General features: G+C 52.7%; 1 protein-coding gene across 1 annotated transcript in view; it reads left to right on the top strand.

Moving 5' to 3' along the window:
• KIAA1614 (KIAA1614 ortholog) overlaps nt 1–19,996 on the top strand; it is a 41,884-nt gene that overhangs the window by 10,575 nt on the left and 11,313 nt on the right. Inside the window, 4 exon segments of the mRNA XM_049634135.1 lie at nt 2,787–2,930; nt 10,700–12,249; nt 13,867–14,023; nt 15,565–15,823. Coding sequence (XP_049490092.1) covers nt 2,787–2,930; nt 10,700–12,249; nt 13,867–14,023; nt 15,565–15,823 — 2,110 coding nt within the window.

Genomic DNA, 19,996 nt, shown 5'->3' with positions numbered 1-19,996 from the left:
TCAAAATCCCTCCCCCAGCCTTGTGGTGCACCGGACTACCTGGGCAGACCCAGACTCACAGGTAGCAGGTGTGAGTCTACTCCCGTATCCAACTCCCGCTCTTTACAGATGGGGAGACTAAAGCCCAGGAGAGAAAAGCACTCAGCCACTTTATCCCCATGCCCTGCCTGCTGAACGAATGAGTCTCAGACTTGCAGGTTTTCCAGAGGGTAGCAAAAGCTGTTATTCTGAGATGGAGTTGCTTTAATCTAGCCCTGCACTGTCTGCCCCAGCCCTTCCAGGAAATTTTTACAGTTGTGGGAGCTGAGATTGTGGGGTATAGTCCATGATGGGAAGGGGTTGGCTCGAGGGCTGTGTGCCCTTGGCAGAGGCCAGGGCCAGATTAGACTGGAAAGCCTCCCTCAGGTGGAAGAGTCTGAACCTGTGTGCCTGGCAGGGCCGGCGCCCCTTGGGTGGACCAGCAGGATGCAGTGATGGATGGGGGGGGGGGGGGGGGGGGGGGGGGCAGTCTGGCTGGGAAAAGCTCCGCATCCCACAACACCGCGGCTGCCTGCCCCTGCCTCCTGGGAGAAGACCGCTCTCCCCTCCACAGGGCTGGTCAGGGCCAGGAGTTCCTACCCTGCTGACCTTGACTGCCATCTGTGAAGGTGGCTGCCACTCCCCTCCCTGCTCAGCTTGTTACTGCATGGATGCCTTCAGGAGCCTTGCTTTTCTAATCAGTGGAGAAAGTAGCTTTGTCTGCCAGGAACCAAAGCAGGGCAGCTGATGGAAAAAAAAAAAAAAAAAAAAAAAAAAAGAAAGAAAGAAAGAAAGAATTAACAGCTCCAAGTAGAGGGAGTAAAAAAGAAACAGCAAGGCTGGAAAATGGCTTAAAAACCTGGGGGCAAGGCCAATCCTGGCAGCATCTGGCCAGCTGCCTGGGGGCCCTCCTGCCTGCCCACCAGGTCTTGTGACAAATGCCCTCAGACAGCCGGGGAAGCACAGCTGTCACCGGAAGGCTCCAAGTGTGCGGGCAGACAGCCAGAGGCCCGCGGCTGCAGGGGCGTCTCTCGGGCTGGTAACCTCATTATCTCTGCTGTCGGAGCAGGAGCCCCAGGGAGCACAGCTGCTCGCAGCCGTGCGTCGGAGGAGCTGCCTGCTTGGGAAGCTGTGCACAGCAAGGCCTCTCCTGCCAAAGGAGGCTCCACAGGGCTGCAGGCCTGGAGATTCGCTTTCACGTCACTCCAGTAAACCCTCCTGGTTCCAGAACTGTGCCTGGGCCCTGCCAGGGTTCATGGGCACAGATGGTGCCTTTATTCTGGCGGCTCTTTCCCCCCCTTGGGCCCCAAAGAAAGGTTAGGTGCAAATAATGAGCAAGAAAGAAAAGAAGAGAAGGCGAAGGGAAAGAAAAGAGAAACAGAAAGAGAAAGAAAGGACCTTAGACTGCCCAGAGCTTGTCCAAGGATGTCCCAAGGACGCCTCGGAATTATGCCATTTTCCACTCACATCTGTCCTCCGTTATCCAGGAAACTACTTGGTACCTTCCCCCTGTCAGGCCCCTTTCTCCGGGTGACATACGGGGTGGGTAAGACAAGGGATTTGGGGCGCTACAGTCTGAAATCTAGGTATGCCTGGCTAGGCCTCTACCTGCCTTTTGTGGACCCTCCCTGGTAAGGACAGCCCCTGCGTATATGACAGTGAGGACAGGGGAGGCCAAAGTCACATGAAAGAGCATGTCTGACTCCAGCTGCAAACATTCTCAAGCCTGCCCTGGGATCCAAGGAGGAGAGGAAGGAGGAGACAGAGGGTGTGGGAAGGATACTGGAAGCAGTGGGGCTGGCTATCGTCTGCTTTGCTCTCAATTGATGTTCGACCTTGAGCAACATGCCAAATGTTCCTCTCTGCTGCGGAACACCCTCATCTGTCAAGTGGAGAGCGCACCTGCCCTGGGCCAGCCTGGCTGGGGAGAGGGAGCTCTGTGGAGAGAAATGGCTTGTCAGCGGGAGGTTGTGGGGCTGCTGTTATTGCTGTAACCTGGCACTGGCTGTATGTCACTGTCTGCGAGACGGCTTTGAAAAAGGGCCACCATCATTTTCCGCAGCTCTGGACTGGCTGGGGAGGCCGCACATCTGGTAGGTGGGGAGGGCTGGGAGAAGACCCTTATTATTATGAAAATCGAGCCATTTGCTGACTTGGTGTGGGTCCAGCTTAATTTCTCTCAGCCCTGAGCCGATGCCTAACGGGTTTGGATTGGGACTGAGGCAAGCAAGCACCAGGATTTATAGAAATGTCATTCCCCCAAAAGGAGCAGAATGTGACAGGCTGAGGCCTGACTTCTTGAGTCTGCGGTGGGGGCTTGCATGGGTACGTGTGGGTGTAGAGAGAGGCAGAAGGAGAGAAGGAGGTGATGTGTGTAAAGACCATCTGGCTGGGCACAGGCCCAGTCCAACACGCCGGGCCCTTCCCCCATCCTCCCAGATAACTCCGGCTGCCTGCCCAGGGAAGGAACAATAGAATAATCTGGAGATTCCCCTACCCTTCTTAGATCCTCCTGAGATTTCTGTCTCCACTTCCTGAGCGGATAATCTGTCCAAGGTGGGTTAGCTCCCCGGCCCTGTCCAGAGACACTCAGGGCCATTGCCCAGACCCCAGGCTGGTGCCCTCTGTGTGGGGACTGGACAAGGAAGGCTGCACATGCAGGGCTTTTTCTGGCACCGCCATGCTCAGTGCTGTTAAAGCTCTTCTAATCCGTGTTATTTTCTTCTAATCCCTCCCCCGCCTGCTCTGGCCTGTGTGCCACCCTGTAGGACCTTTGGTCCCAAGCCGGAGTCCGTGCTGAGCCCCAGGCATGAGGAAGCCAAGCATCTGCTGCAGCGTGCCCGCATGAAGGCCAGGACCCGGCCCCTCCGTGCCAGCCATGATATCGTGCCCGCCGTTGCCCAGGGCAGCCGGTGAGTGGGGCCCTGGCCAGGCTGGCCTAGGAGGGCTGTGGCAGGGAGAAGAGGTAGGATCCAGCCAACGTACTGCTGCTCACTGCTCCCTCTGTGTGTGTGTTTCCCATGTTAGGCGCTTGAGTTAATTCATTTAGTCGGTCAACACACCTTGACTGAGGGCCTACAGTGTCAAATATGGAGGATTCGAAGGTGAATGACACATAGTCTGAGCTCCCTGGGGGACAGATGTCATGGTCTCCAGGGAGAAAGACCGGCAAACAGGTCAATACAGTTGTGGTGTAGGAGAGGATAGACGTGAATGCGGGGCAGGAAACCCGTACCTCCACCTGGGAAGGACAGCAGAGGCTCTAGAGGATGTGGCTTCTAAGTTGGGGCTTGGAGGAGATGTATACCTTCCCTGGGCGGATGATGGAGGCCGGGGTGAGCATCCCAGGGCAGACACCATGAGCAGAAACACCGTGCTCACGGGACGGGAGGGAGTGGCTTGAAGGCCAGAAAGCTCAGTGCAGGCGGGTCACGGAGGCCTCCAGGCTTGCTGAAAGATTTGGATGTCTCCAGTAATAGCTAGAAGCCACTACAGGATTTTAAGCAGGTAGATAGCATCATCACATTTGCATCTCAGTATAGCTGTCCTGGCTGCAGGGATGTGTTGGATCTGGGGGCCTGGGGCGGTAAGGAGACTGCATGGTGGTCCTGGTGAGATGTGATAGGGAGGGCAGGGTGTGGAGGTAAGGAATTGCCAAGAGCCAGAAGGATGCAGGTTTACTGAGGCAGCAGCTAAGTGGTTAAGATTCTGGAACCAGACCCCTGGGTTTGAATTTGGGCTCTGCCACTTGCTGGCTGTGTGCCTTTGGGGAAGTCTCTGTGCCTCAGTTTTGTCATCTGCAAAATGGGAATTGTAATGGTGCCAGTCTTACAGGGTTGTTGTGAAGATTATATTGAGTCAGTACATGTAAGGTGTTCAGAACTGTGCCTGGGGCATAGCGAGTACTATGTGAGTGTTACCTCTTACCAGTAATCATTTAGTTAACCGGGTATAGGAAATGTGAGAAGGCATCCAAGGGGAAGCCCAGGGTTCTGACTGGGTGTCTGGAGGTTTGGTGGGGCCTTAGCCAAGGAATGAAGTTCAGGGTCACACTTTAGAGGAGGTTGCCCTCCAAATGGAGGAAATGTTCATCAGGCATTTGGATACAAGATCTGTAGAGGAGGAAAAGAGGTCAGAATGGCAGAGTTGGGCATTACCCTGCTTTCACGATGCTAGAGCCATGGGTGAGGGCAAGTTCACTGGGGGTGAAGAGGCAGGCAGAGAACAAGTTGAAGGACATTCAGACCAGCCCTTAACATATGTGGCTGTTCCTGGAGTGACATCCCATCCCCATCCCCACCTGCCATTCCATGTGCCATGCCCCTCCTGGAACCCCCTGCACGTGGAATGCACACCCCAGGGCCGGTACACCTGGTGGACCCGACACGGGGCTGCCAGCCCATGTCAAATTGTGCCTGCCCCAAGCAGGGCACCTGTGCTTTTGTCACGATGATGGGCATGCTGGGTGTGCTGGTTTCCATCACTGTGTGATACTGGAGGGACAGAGGATTCTCAGTGGAACTGGGCCATATGCTCTTTGATGGGGAACACTGAGCCTGTGCACTGAAGGCCGTGGACTGTCGTGGCACCATTGAGATGACTCCAGCATAAGCAGAGGGCTGAGGCCTGCCTCTGAGTTCAGTGTCATTTTGACCCCCCTATGAGAGGGGCTCAGGAGATCCTAAATCTGGGCAAGCTGTGCCAAAAAGACTATCCTTTTCTTTCCACATTTTTGCCTTGTCTCACTCTGGCTGGAGGAGACTAGTTAGGAATGGGCATGGCTTCTCTGAAGCATCCTAACTATTCTTCTCTTCATATATATGGAGCTCAGAGCCTTAGACTTTCACAGAGCCCTCTGTTCCACCTTCTGTAGGTTACTTAGGTTGGGCTGGGTAGTCTCAAAATTGGCAGGACTATTTGCAAAACAGATGTGACTGTGTAAATGTGCTCTTGGACACTTCCTCTTCCCCAGATTAGGCGAGCAGCTCATCACAACCCCAATCGCCAACCTTAAAGTATGTTCCCTTTTGTCAGGCTGTCCCCTGGCCATAGAAATGCTATAGAAATGCAAGGTGACCCACTTTAGCAGCTGCCGTGTCCAGAAAAGAATTACTTTGACTTGGCAGCCCTGGTGAATCCTCAGAGGGTGCAGCTGAAAAATCAACGCCAGATGGCTTGCTGCAGATGCTTCTAAAGGTTATGCTTGTCAAATCACCCTGGAGAGCCATGCTGAGTTAACATGGTGATGCCACACAGGCCCCAGGCCCGAGTCAGATGCAGGAGCACCCCCGCACCCTCCCCGCCCCTCAGCCCAGGGGCATCACTCCTTCCAAAGAGCAGCTTGGTAAAAGACGGATGGAAGAGTAGGGGCGGGCAGAGCAGTCTCCAGAAGGCCTTCTTTATCCTCGGCCAGGCTGGAGGTGGCCGGGGCAAGCATGGACAGACAGGCTTTTCCAGGAGGTGAAGACATATCAGTAGCTTCATTTTCTGGAAGCAAATCAGCGTAGAAATTGAGCAGTTCCCAGAAACACAGTCTCTTGCTATTTTGGGGACAGGCACACCTAGGTTGGAATTCCTAACACCAGGAGGGCACAACACGTCAGCAAGATGCAGGACCTGGGAAGGTGACCCACAAGGGCTGTCATCCTGTGTCAGCAGCAGCCGTGTTAAGACAGTAGAGCTTGTGTAGGTTGCGTTGATTGTGTGGTTGGCACAGCGTTGCTGTAGGAAGTGGGCCTCCAGAAAGGGGCCTTCCCACAGAGGCCATATCAACTCCAGGTACTGGGCCAGACGGTCCTCTCCGAGAGGGGTGATGGTTGAGGCAGCTTGAGGAGCTTCGCAAGTATGGTTTGCTATGGAAGGGTCTTTGCTGTGCAGTTGTCTCCAAAGCCCTCAGCGTACCTGTGTGGCGTGTTCCCAGCACTGCTGGCAGAGGCCTCTGGTTTCAGCAGTGGAGTTGAAAGTACCTTCTGTGATCAGACTCCCCTTCATTTCTCCTTTTAGAACAAAAAATGTTATTTCTACCTTTGGCATGAATTCCAGGATGACTCAATTCACCATCTTGTATGGAAAAGTTAAGGTCACTGATGCGGCTGATGGCACCTGGACTCCCTTATTAGGTTAGAAATGTACTGCCTTTAAAGCTGGGCCTTCTTCTTCCTCCCCCAAAGTATAGCCCACACCCTGTCAGCATAGCAGGGCAGTGCCATCTGGGGCCTACAGAGGGGTTGCCGTGTGCCGGCCAGTGTACCGAGTCTCCTGGTGAGCCTCTCCCTGCATTGGGTGGGCCTGGCCACCAGGGTATCCTGCCTCTGTGTGTGTGTGTGTGTGTGTGTGTGCGCGCGCACGCGCGTATACATGCCTCCAGATATCTGGGGGGGGGGGGGGGGGGGCGGATTCTGCTTAGTGGGTCGCCTCTTGTTTCTGGGGGAGGAGAGGTGATGCTGTTTCTCTGGCAGAGCCTCCTGTTCCTGGGCAAGAATGCCCTGGGGAGCTGACCCAGGAACCCCACATGCACGTGACCAGAGTGATTGTCCCACTGCACCTGCCTCAGATCCTGAGAGGCTGAAGACATACAGGTGCAGGTGGGATCCTCAGGGGCAAGAGCTTGGGGCTCCAGTGCCTCACCGTCAGCAACAGAAAACTGTCACCAGCACAGGGATCAGGGGGACCACCCTAGCCATATTGAGACAAGCAGGGAGACCCTGAACCATCCTCACCAGGGGTGATCCTAGTGAAGAACTTCACATCTCTGCTGTGAACCCCTCTCTGAATGCAGACCCACATTATGACTTTGGGGGGTCCTAGGCACTCTTGCCTTCTCTGCCTTCCTCCATAAAAATAAAGTTAAAAATTCTAGTTTCTGACCATGCTGGTTTAAAAGGTATTATATGTTTTCTTGGACTTAAGAGTTTGTTTTCTTCTGACTTGAAGACAAATGACTTTCATGGGTCCCTGGAAGTGTCCCGGCCCATAGACACTGTGGCTGCTGTGCCTAATGGATAAATTGGCCCAGCCTGAATGTGAGTTCCAGAAAACAGGATGATGGACAACTCTGCAGAATTCCTCAAAGCAGCCCTTTTAAGCACAGGCTCTGCTCCAGTCTCAAAGCAGGAAGATCAGTTGCTTAGCAGTAGTTCTTCAAAAAAAAGAAATTCCTCCTGGAGCAGTGCTTATTGAGAGAAAACACTGGAGTCAGGAGTATCGGCAGATGTGCAGGCCCCCATCACCCATGGCCTCCTAGGGCAGGGTAAACATTTAGTGAACGCGTAGCCGCAGCCTCCAGGGAGGGTTCCAGGGAGTGGCACTTTCAGCTGCATGATTTAGGAAGTGCTCACTCCTCCTTAGTGTGCACTGGGGGTGGGGACACAGTGCTATGGCATGGTGGAACCTTGGCTCTAGCTTTATCCTGCCAGCTCAGCATTCACAGTTAGGTGACCACCAGCCCTGCCCCTCTGCAATCAGAGGCCTGGGGTCCAAGGTTTGAGCCTCTTGTCTGTCTGACATGGCACAGGTGAGGGAGTGCCTTAAGCTCCCAGCCATAGCTGGCTCCCATGGAGCTTTGCAGAGAATCAGTCTTGGACAATTTAACTCTAACCTCTCAGACCACCCGTTGATTCCAAAGTGTATACATTTTTTATACATCGTATTCCACTCCCTCAGCAATCCAGACCATTCTAATCCGTCTGGATTGTGAGGCTAGTCAGTGGCTTTGTCAAGGCACAGAGGGAGGGGATGGTTAGGAATGGGCAGTGACACCCCCAGGGCGCAGGTCATGTTCACCTGAGCCAGACAGGCAATGCCATTGATCCATACACAAAGTACAGCTGAGAAGGGACACACTGTCTAGTCCAGTAAATGCTGCGAATAGGTTTAGATGTCAGCCGGTTCAATGGCTACTCTTCCCACTGGCTAGCATGTTTTAATAGTAATTGTTAAGCATGTATGTTTTCTTCCTGCTGTTATCTGAACTGCTTTTCTTTTAATTGCGTACCATATTTGTCCTTCTGTTGGGTAGCTATAAACTTGGTGAGGGAGGAACTCGTATTAAGACAGCCTTTTTGAAAGCACTGATACCCTTCTTCCAGAATCACTGAAGCATCTCGTTAGGGGAAGGATTAGTAAATCCACTAATTGTCGACATACATTTCATTATAATCAGTTGTTGGGAGTCTAGGCAAGCTTGAGCAAACAGTGCTATGTACATACAGTGTGCTATTGGAGGAGAGTTCACTTCTCTGGGGAGAGGGAGGGGAGAGGAGGAGGAAGGCAAGGATAGGAAAGGCTTCGTAGACACTTTGAGGACTAAAAACAGCAACATAACACATGAAGTATGCCAGCATAGGTAGTTGTGTATACACAACGGGTATACTTCTGGGTACTTGGAAAGAAATAGCAAGTCCCTAAAACCCAGGCTCCTCCCCAGATAAAACTTGACTACCAGCATGGTCAGTGTCTAGTTCTATTTTGCGGCTCCTTCTGAAGAAGAAAAAATATCCACAGCTTGCCTTTTCAGCTGCTCAGGTGCCGGTCAGCCTAGAAACTGGTCTTGTGTGGCCTCTCCTTTATAGGAATGAGGAGGGACCATGTGGTCATGGCAGTGCCTTCCAGCACTAACATCTTGTGAGTCTGTCATAACAAATGAGTGGTACAGGTGTTCATGGGAAGGAGATAATATCATGGTGTATTAGTCAGGTTTCTTCAGAAAAAACCATCAGAGAAAGAGCCAACAGACTGTGTGTGTGTGTGTGTGTGTGTGTGTGTGTGTATTTCTCCATATATATATGGGGAGAGAGAGAGAGAGATTTATTTTAAGGAATTGACTCATGTGATCATGGAGGCATGGTAAGTCCAAAATCTGCAGGGTAGGCTGGCAGGCTTCAGACTCAGGGAAGATAGCAACTCAAATCTAAAGGCAGTCTACTGGCAGAATTCTTTCTTGCTCAGGGAAGATCAGTGTTTGTGCTGTTAAGGGCTTCAACTGATTGGATGAGGTCAACCACGTCGTGGAGGGTAATCAGCTTTATTCAAAATCCACCAATTTAAATGTTAATCTTATTCAAAAATGTCTTCAGAAAAACATCCAGAATAATGTCTGACAAAGTCCCTGGGCGTTGTGGTACCAATGAAGTTGACACATAAAATTAACCAGCACACGTGGTGTCTATACAACAGGTAACATTTAACAAATAGGATTCAAATGCAGGCAGGTCAAGAAAAAAAGTCTGCAGGATCTGATGCAAGAGTGCTGCATGAGGTGCACGAGGCAGGAGTCTGGTGACCATACAAGTGGCCGGGTGGCAGGACAGAGCTGGGGAGGAAAACAGTGAGGAATGTGGAGGGCCTCTGTTTTTACCATAAAGACCTTGAACTTGATCCTGTGCCCCCTTGGGGGATGGTGTGATGAAGCTGTGCTTCGGGAAGACTGACAGGAGGCAGTGGGGGCTGGATACGAGGCAGGGGTCCAGTGCGAGTGATAAACGATAAATGAGAGAAAAGGTGTGAGTCCCAAACACTTAGCAGTAGATCGGTGCGACGTCACTGTAGGGAAACAGAAGGGAAAGAAGAGCCCTACTTAGGTGGCCTTTGATAGGAAATGCGGGGAGACTCAGGTTACCTGGCTCCAGGGGGCCCCCAGGGTGAGATTTAGGCAGGTGTTTTCCAGAGTGGACAGGACTTGACGGCCAGCACAGTGTTTTCCCAGAGCAAAGGTTGGTGACAGAATGCAGAGGTTCTTCCTAGCACAGTACTTGTCCTCATAGCTTTTCTCCAGCATGGAAGGGGCGGGGGCGGGGGGGGGGGGGGGTACAGAAGGTGGGCACTGAAACAGACAAGACAGAGAGTCCAAGGAGAAACATGGGTGTCATTGTCTAAATTCTGTCTAACCAAGATGATTAGGAACCCAGAGTGGACACTTTTGGGAGCAAGAATGCTTAGAAAGCCTGACATCAGGTCCCACACAGTCTGTGTAGAGACTTATAATTCACTCTTCCCATTAAATCTTTAAAAAAAATTTTTTTTAATGTTTATTTATTTTTGAGACAGAGAGAGACAGAGCATGAACAGGGGAGGGTCAGAGAGAGGGCGACACAGAATCCAAAGCAGGCTCCAGGCTCTGAGCTGTCAGCACAGAGCCCTATGCGGGGCTCGAACTCACAGACCGTGAGATCATGACCTGAGCCGAAGTCGGACGCTTAACAGACTGAGACACCCAGGCGCCCATTCCCATTAAATCTTTATAGCCAAGTACAACATTGGGAGAATTCATCACTACCAGATGCCTATGAACGCCAGGCTCACTTCCTCTTGAGTGGAGTGTGTGTATGCAGGCACGTGCACACACACACACACACACACACACACACACACACACCCCATGAGGATTTTGCTATCATCCTTCCGTATATCCCGTGTTCAATGTAATGTTTTATTTTGGCTCAGGCTGAGCCAGGCAACAGAAGGAAAGCCAAAAGTAAAGAAGCTCCTGTTGATTTTGTTTAGCGCCATGTCTCAGCTTCAAGATGGGCTTGGAAGCTACTCTGGTTTACTGCCTGACTCCCCAGGAACGTGGTGTGGGGTAACTGGAGTCATATTACCACGGAGCACCTTGGAAGCTCTGTACCCCGTGGTGCCGTCCTCCCCATCTTCTGTCACCTGTCTGCTCCTGTTTCCCCCCCCGCAGAGACGGCCGGAGAAGCCCAGCCCTGGACCCGAGGATGACCTTCGCCTGCAGAGACAACCTCCAGAACGGGAACACGAGTGACTCCTCCAGCGGGGAGTCCACCAGCGGGCAGTGGCCGAAGCGGGGCACCTCCCCGTCCCGCGTCCGCTTTGAGGACGAGTCCGCCCGCGACGCCGAGTCCCGCTACCTGGAGCGGCTGCAGCAGCGCCAGGACCAGGCGCGGAGCTGCGCGCTGCAGGCGCCGGCGGGCCAGGGCCCCCTGCGCTCCAAGCCCGACCTCGCTCACTACGTCAACAGGGGCTGCGCGCGCAGGGCCGCCAGCGAAGGGGCGCTCTGCAGGCTGGTGGGCCTACTGGACCGGAAGGCCGTCCCGGACGGCGAGAGGAAGTGCCGAGCCTGCGGCAGCCGCATCGACGACCGACGGCCCACTCAGGCGAAGGCGAGCCCGGACCCGAGGTCCCTCCAGGAACGCGACCGTGGGGCACAGGGGGTGCTGGCGGAGCCCCTTAGCTCTTGGGGCCCGAGCCCCCCCTCCAGGCTCCTCCCTGCCAAGCAGGGGCTCCACACGGAATGGATCCGGGAAACGCACATCGGAGACTCGGTGCGGCCCGAGGAGGTGGACTCCGCCCTGGACAGCACGGACACCTCCGACAGCTGCAGGACCGACAGCGAGGAGGCTGGGACCTCGCAGCCAAGCAGGGCCCGCAGCCCGGCCCGAGGCAGTGGCCCGCGTCTGCGGGGCGCCAGGCCTCGGGGAGGCCCCAGGTGGTTCCGGAAGGCTGAATCTCAGCTGCCCAGCAGCCCTCAGACCCCTCACTACTCGCCTGGGGTTGATCACGTGGAGGTTGCAGATGAGGTGAAAGAAGGCAGAGGACACCCTGAGGGGACTCTGTTTGCCAGAGAAGATGCTTTCCCTAAGCCTCCTGTCCTGGAATCTAAAAGGGCTTCCCTGGGATCCCAGTGGCAGCCTGAAGCCGGGCTGGGAAATCACTGGGTTCCCCCAGTGGATTCCAGGGCTCTGTGCAGGACAGCCTGTGCCCCGGCATCTTCCATGAAGCTGGGGTCCTCAGCGCCAGCCAGACAAGCCCAGGATATAGAAAATCATGAGTCTCTGGAGACTGTCTCTGCTTCCTCCCTGCGACAGAGCCATGCGGAGCCCTCTGCCCTGCACCAGGCCCAGCAGCTAACCTCTTTCTTCTCCCCTGGAGGCTGGGTGCCAACCCCTCCACCTTCAAGGAAAACCACCTCACCTGTGTCTCACAGGAAGGCAGCCCTGCCTGGGTCCAGCAGGCTGGGTGAGCAGGGAGAGCCTGTGGACACCCCTCTGCCTCCTTCAAGAAGTGCAGTTCCCAGGACCTGTGAGTTCTCACCCACGCAGACCCAGCCCTACAGCCCCCAAGTCAGTCACCCACTGCTGGCCCTGTCCACCAACAGCTGCAACAAGAGCATGCCTCTGGGGCTGCAGGGGCCCTGGGGAGGAGCCATGGGTGAGGGCAAGATGGACAAGGGCTCTTGCAGCCAGGAGCCGCCTCTGGAGAAACGCAGCGATGGTAAGTAGAGACCCCAGGCCAAGCACTCTGAGTCATCCTTTACCTTTCATCTTAATAGATGACATAGCTGTGCACCCTCCCAGCAGCTCTTCAGAGCAGCAGCAGGTGTTCCGGAAGCTATGGGGTCTGTGGACTGGCTGCAAGACTCAACATCAGCCTGGAGGCAGATTAGCCAACTCTTGGTAGGGGGAGGCAGAAGGCAGGGAGCAGGAAGAGGCAATAGCTCCAGATTTATTATTTGCTTAGAGCAGTAAATGCCTAATAATCACATGGTTGAGGCCCTTTCCTTCAATATCTTCATTTCATTCATTCATTCATTCATTCATTCATTCCTGAGCACCTATTACATGCCAGGCACCATACCAGGCACTGTAGGGAATGCATAAGTGAATTAATTCAGCAGGAGTCCTGCCCTTGAGACTTTCTGTGGCCGGACAGACGTGCTGTCTGGAGGATACAGCGACCAGTGGGCAGAGCCATTCCAGACCCCAACTAGCCCCCCTGGGCAGGCTCGTGGTTTCAGCAGGCATGGCTGCAGAAGTGTGTCGGGCATCAGTAGCCTTAGGCTCTGATCCCTGATGCTGTGATGTGAGGTGAGCGACTTGGCCATTCACTCGTAGGCAGAGATAGCAGGTCTGCGCCTCTCCTTAATGTGTCCATGACTTGATGTGTCCCCGGGGCTGGGACGGCTTGGGAGGGAGCCAGGGCTTGGAAACACAGTGGAGGAGGAGAGGGCAGATTGCTGACAGATTGTGCTGACCTTACTGAGGATGTGGATGCCAAGCACCGCCACCCCCAGGTGTGTTGGCCCCCCCTTCGCTGTGCGAGGGGACATAGACGTTTTCCCTCACCCTCCCTTGCTCATATGAACCTGAAGAAAGCAGGCACTACCTTGAGCTGCCTTCTGCCCTGTTCTAAGGTGTCTAGTCTCCTTCCATGGGGTGGGCTCTGGGCCAGCTGCTGACCACCTCTAACCACTCCTGAGGAGCTTCTATTCCACCAGCTGCTGGCCTTTCTGGGCAGCCTAGCCATTACCTCCTCAGACTCCGCTTGTCATTAGCCAGGAGGTCCTGGGCACGCCACATAAGCCCTCTGTGCTCCAGGCTTCTCTGTGACCTGGGGTAATAATAGAACCTATCTTCTAGGAACCCATGAAATAGTCTCTGCAGAGGGTTTCATTCATTGCCTGGCACATCAGAAATGCTCCAGAAATGGCACTTGTCACTAAAACTATTAGACATCACATCCGGCAAGACTGTGGTTTTCATCCAGGAATGCAAACTTTCCCTGTTCCCAACTGTCTTGATGCGTTTTCCCGTGTCTCCTGATACAGGAGGGACACGACTTACCACAAACAGATCCATCGCTGCACAGACATTTCTGAATCATCTGTGTGCCAGGCGCTGTGCCGCGGGTGATGGGTCCCGGCAGTAAACAAGACCCCTCATGCCCGGCCTGCTTTGTGGGTGCCTGACCACTGCCTCCACTGCTCTCCTGGGGCCCCCAGCTCTCTCCAGCTTCCTCTGGCTCTCCTGCCTCTGTTGTTGGGCATGTCCCCTCCCCTGACCATGACCTGTGGGGGTGGCTGTATGACAGGGAGGGCTGCGGCTGTTGCAGGAGGACTCCAGGGCTTTCTCGGCTCAGCAGCTGTTGGCATTGTCAGCTCCGTGGGCATCACCCTCTCCCTGGCCTCAGAGGAGTCACAGTCCAGCCAGGAACCAGAGGGAGGCCTGCAGAGGACAGAGTTGGGTTCCAGAGGGCATGTGTCAACCCGGTGAGTAATGGGAGCAAGAGCCCTGGCTGCAGGAGGTGGGGGAGCGGGGGCACTGGGTGGGAAAAGAGACACCACCCCCCCCCCCCGCCGGCATGACTAACCTCACTGCTCCCAAATCCTTAGAGGGTTCCTCAACGTATTCTGGCCATGGCACCGTAACACTTCTCTCCCAGCCATTTTTCAGTCTGAGGTACTTGCTTATTCATTCACCAGGCCTCACACTCCAGGTACTGTGCCGGGCACAGCTGAGCAGTCAGTCCCAACCCTCACGGTGCTCCCAGGATGAGGCTGTCTGAGAGGGCTTGTTTCTGACTTGGACGCGGAGGAAACAGGCCGGCATCCACCTTTCCGTTCTGTCCTTTAGTGCAGAGGGTCTGAGTCCTGGCCCTGGGGCCCCGGAGCCTCGGTGAGGCAGTGCTCTGGCCAGGCCCTTCTTTTCTGCACTACACGCCATTCCTGGCACCCCCGAGAGCCAGCTCTCCCTCGCCAGCGCTGTGTGCTCCCCAGAACTGCAGACCCCTACCTCCGGTTTCCCGGGACGTCTCCACGAGGGTGCCTGAGAGACCCTGACGCAACCGCTTCCCAGGTCCTCTTCCCAGCAGACACGCGATCCACGCAGTGATCCCATCCACGTGCCGTCATCTTGGCCACTCCCTCTTCCTTCCCTACCTCCCTGACCCACTGGCATGTTGCCTCCAGCTCCTGCGTCCTCCTTTGTCACCTTCCTCCTGGGTCTGAGCTGCATTACTTCCTTCTGACAACTGTCTGCTCTCTGCCTTCACTCTTGCCTCCACACTTCCATCTGCACACAGCAGTCAAAAGTTTGAGTATCTTTTTAAAACTGCAGTGAAATAATGTCATTTCTCTTGCTTACAACCCCCAATGATTTTTTTTTCTCCCACTTGGGATAGAATCCCAGCCCCTTTCCTTGGCTTAAGTGCTCAAGGTAATCTGGCACACCTGCCTTACCTCATCCGGTCCCTCTTTCCCCCTTGTTCGCTGTGTCCCAGTGCTGGTGGCCTGGCCCCGTTGTGTTCTGGAACTCTGAGAGCCTCTTCCTGCCCCAGGGCTATGGCATCACTGTGGCCTCGACCCAGGATTTCTCACCTCCAGCCTCGGCAGGATGGCTCCTTATCATTCAGCTTCCGGCTTAAACACCATCTTCTCAGAAAGACCTTCCCTGGCCACCCTGTCACTCTCTGCTCGACATTTCTCAACAGTCGCTGTGGTTTTTCTCCTTTTTCACTAGTCTGTTGTCTGTAAGCTCCTGAGAATAAGGGCCTTGTCTGTTTACCACAAGCCCCAGTGCCTAGAAGGCACAGAGGCTCTGAGGGTCTTGTCTGAGCTCTCTTCCCTAAAAGCCACCCTAGCAGAGCATCCTGCACATGCCCTCTCAGCCTCTCTTTCTGCAGCCGCTATCTCGGCCTCCACCAGGCCTGGGTGCTGGCCCAGCCGGGGCCCACGGGGCCCTGAGGTGCTGTCTGCCCTGGCCTCTGGCCCTGCCCCCCGCTGTCCCCTTCATGTCCACCTTTGCATTTCAGAGTATCACCGGGGGTCAGTGCAGGACCCGGCCTGCCCTCCGCTACCCCTTCTGACAGGAGCAAGAAAAGCAGCAGCAGCTTGGCCTCTACCCTGGGGCTGAAAAAGCTCTTCTTGGCCCTGGGCCAGGGCACAAGGCCCAAGCTGGGCAAGGCCCGCAGCTACAGCGTGGAGCAGCTGCGGACCCCTGCACCTGGCCCGGCGTCACACACCAGCACCCCCAAAGTGAAGAGAGCCCCATCGTTACAGTCCCTGCATCTGGTGAGTCTGAAGGGCCCCAGCCAAAAGGTGGGCGACACCAGCTGCCCATGGAATGGAAGGTGACAGGAGGAATGAAGTGCAGAGGAGGCCACCTCAGGGAGCCCAGGTGGAGAAAGGGAGGCTACTGGGCTCCCCACAGTTGATCCATGAGACCTGGCTTCCCCTGGACACCATGGGGTGGGCAGCATCCCACGGTTCTGTTCTTCCAGCCAGCTGCCCCAGCACGGGCTCATCCTAACCTCCTCCTCCTCCTCCTCCTCCCCCCCTTCTCTCCCTCAACTCTGCCCCCTCTGCCAAGACCTAGAGCCTACTGCCCGATCATTTCGGAACCTTCTCCATGGTCACAGTGACTCTGTTAGTCTAGCACAAATCACTCCACACCCAGACCAACACAACAGCCTCCTGACTGACATCCCTGCCACGTCTGTCCCCACCTGGTTCCATAGGGGTCCTTCTGATGGGCACATCTGGTCATGCTGCCCCCCTTGCTGATCATCCGCTTTTGGCCCCTTACCACCCACAGGATAAAGTGCAGATCACCTGACATGGCTGAAGGGCTTCTGTGATCTGCCTTCATCTCTCCTCAGTTGCCTTCTAACACCTGACCCGTTATCTTTGACCTTGCAGTTCTGTAATCAGGCCATACACTCTCTGACTTTGAACCTTCACTTGAAATGTTTCCCCCACCTTCTCTCCCTGCTAACGTCTGCTCATCCATCAACACTTCAGGAATTGCCTCCTCCATGAAGCCACTTCCAATCCTTTCTTGGGCTGAACTAAGGGGCCTCTGCTCTGTGTTCCCATCTCATCCTGTGCTTCCCTCCTTTAGGGAACTTGCCACATAGTATTTTAATTGATTTTTGTCTGTCTCCCCTCACTGGGGTGTGAATTCTTTGAGGGAACACCACTTGATCTTTCTCTTCCTAGGACAGGTTCCCCCGCTGTCCGAAAGTAGAGCATTTCCTGTGAAAACTTCCATAAGCCGAAATGGCATACATCGAAGAAGCAATTACCATTAAGTTATATGGAGAATTTTTGAGCACCCCCTGACCCAAAAAATAACCTCTTTCAGGCTTTTCTGAGACCCTAGGACACATCTTGCTAATGGATACACAAAATAAATCGAGATGAAGCACAGATGCTCACAGACACTGTTCAAAGCTCTTGTGGCTTGATGCTAAGATGCTGAGTGGAGTCCCTGGGGAAGGAGCTTGGTGGGGCCACTTTGGGTGCACTGCCCCATAATGGCTCACTGCAAAACAAATGCTGAATGCTATTTTTGCTTTTCACCTCTTTTTGTAAAAGTGAAAATCCTCCGGATTTCTTTTGGTTAGTCAAAACAGGTACTAATGTAGGTCTTTCATAAAAGCAAACTTTCAAAAAGTGGGGGATGCTCCTGTGCTGAGTACAATGGCTAATATATAAATATATGTAAGACACAGTGAATGAACAGGTGAGTCAGTGAGTGTATGAATGAATGCAGGGCGGCTAGCCGAAGGTCTCTCTCCATGTGCTAGCAGATAAACCAACAGCAAATCAACAATGGTGTGCTAACTCCCAACTAAGTTTCTGAAAACCCTGCTCTGTTCCAGGTGTTTCCAGGTATTCTGTTTGTTCTTTTGTTCCCTGCCCGTCCTTTTTGCAGAGCAACGGCAGGTGATTGTGGTTTGGGGCAATGGAGACTTCCATTTTTCAGGCTGCATTGGGGAAGAGAATGCAGGCTGAGTGAAAATGCCATCAGTTTGTCTTGTACTAGGAGCCGTACCTAGTATGCGGTCGGTGCTCACTTCGTATTTGCTGGATGAATCAATGGAAGGCTAAGAAACAGAAGCAAAGTGATAGTAAGCTGGGCAGAAAAGTCTAGAGTTGACGCCGTGCTCCAGGAATTCACTTTCCTCATGAAGTTAGATTTGTCCCTTGTGTGTCTGAGCCATGGCGTCTGGATGTATCACCATCAGAACTTCGGTCTCTGTAAACCCTCGAGGGAAATGACCGCGCCGTTGGTGTGGCAGTGAGGTTATCAGCAATGTAAGCTGCGTGGGCAAAGATAGAAAGGAAGCTGGCCAACAAAGGGTGGGAACAAGTGCAGGGCGGACTGAGCATCACAGAGAACTGTTCAAGGAAGATAAAACAAGTCTCTGTCTCACTCAGAAATATTTGTGATGCATCTCAGGGGTAACTACCTCCTTTAGACTGTCTTTTACTTCCTTAGACTCTGGAGCTGCCAAATGTGGACAGGTGTTGGCTGGATCTGGTGTTCATGTTCATGCCCACCTCCTGGGTGGGCAGTGGCTCCGTTCTGACACCCAACCACACTGATGGCTTCCACGACACCACCCCCCCCCCCCCCCCCCCACCCCACAGCCATGGCTTTTTGACATTTGACCTTGCATCATCTGGAGTGCTGTCCTCTGTCTTCTCCTTGGGGAACTCCTCGTCTTTCAGGTCTGAGTTAAGCAGGACTTCTCCCAGGAAGCCTTCCTTAATGCTAATATAAGGCTAGGGCCCCCTCTAAACCTCTTGATAACATCACTTACTGCTTGAGAGTGTGGGTTCCAAATGTGATAAATAATATGCATTGTATTTGTTTAAAAGTCTGCTACTCCCTGCCTACGTCTCCACCACCCCCACGCCCACAGTAGCCTCCTCATTGGGTCAGTTTCTAGAACGCAGATCTAATCTTACAACCTTCTGATTAACATCACTCATTGGCTCCTTAGCAGGCCATATAAGGTCCTTCCAGTTCCGGCCTCAGGCTCCAGCCCATCTCCTATCACCTCTGCAGCCCAGCCACCCAAACCATGTTCCAGAACATATGCTTTCTGTCGTCTCCCATGTCTTTGCACCTGCTGTTTCTTCTGCCTGGAGCACCCTTACCAGTCTTCACCCGGGGAGCTCATGCTTCAAGCCTCACTCAGGCATCAGTTTCTCTAGTGTCCCCAAACTTCCTAAACTGGAGTCTCTCTCTGCTTCCCTGCACATCCATCTTTTAGCCGAGCACTTACATGTATTTAGGGCTGTTAACTCACCTGTGCTCACCCCACCTCCACTGATGGGTGAACTCCTTAAGGTATTTTTGTCTTGTCCACCTTTTAATGTAGAATATTTTAAGGTGCATACTTACATTTTTTTTTAAAATTCCAGTATAGTTAACATACAGTGTTAAATTAGATTCAGGTATAGAATATAGTGATTCAACAATTCTGTTTAATACCCAGTGCTCATCAGGTATGTGTACATGATATGTGTACTCTTAACCTCCTTCACCTATTTCAACCGTCCCCCTACACACCTCCCCTCTGGTAACCACCTGTTTGCTCTCTATAGTTAAGAGTCTGTTTTTTGGTTTGTCTCTTTTTCTCTTTGTCTATTTGTTTTGTTTCTTAAATTCCACATATGATTGAAATCGTGTGGTATTTATCTTTCTCTGACTGACTTATTTTGTTTAGCATAATACTCTGTAGATCTATCCATGTTGTTGCAAATGGCAAGATTGCATTCATTTTAATGGCTGAGTATAATGGCTGGTTATATATATAATTCCATTATATATATAACCATTTATCTAAGTATCTATCTATATATTTATCCATTCATCTATCAGTGGACACTGGGACTACTTCCATAATTTGGCTATTGTAAATAATGCTACAGTAAAATAGGGGTGCATGTATCTGTTAGGATTAGTGTTTTCATTTTCTTTGGGTAAAAACCCAGTAGTGGAATTGCTTTTCTATTCTTCCTTCATTCCTTCCTATTCTATTTTTTATTCTTTTCTGTTCTTCCTTTTCTATTTTTTTGGATTACTTTGAGAAAAATAGTATTAATTCTTCTTTAAATGTTTGCTAGAGGGGTGTCTGAGTGGCTCAATTGGTTAAGCATTCAACCCTTGATTTTGGTTCAGGTCATGATCTCATGGTTTGTGAGCTCGATCCCCACATCAGGTTCCATGCTGACAGTATGGAGCCTGCTTGGGATTCTCTCTTTCTCTCTCTATCTCTTTCAAAAAAATAAATACACCTAAAAAGTAAAAAATAAATGTTTGGTAGAATTCACCTGTAAAGCTGTCTGGCCCTGTACTTTTATTTGGAGTTTTTTGATTACTGATTCAACTTAATTGCTGGTATTCAGTCTGTTCTAGTTTTCTATTTCTTCCTGATTTGGCTTTGGGAG

The sequence above is a fragment of the Panthera uncia genome, chromosome F1, assembly GCF_023721935.1.
Source record: "Panthera uncia isolate 11264 chromosome F1, Puncia_PCG_1.0, whole genome shotgun sequence".
Lineage (NCBI taxonomy): Eukaryota > Metazoa > Chordata > Mammalia > Carnivora > Felidae > Panthera > Panthera uncia.
Note: the sequence above shows the minus strand (reverse complement) of the source record. Positions and strands in the feature narration are given on the sequence as shown.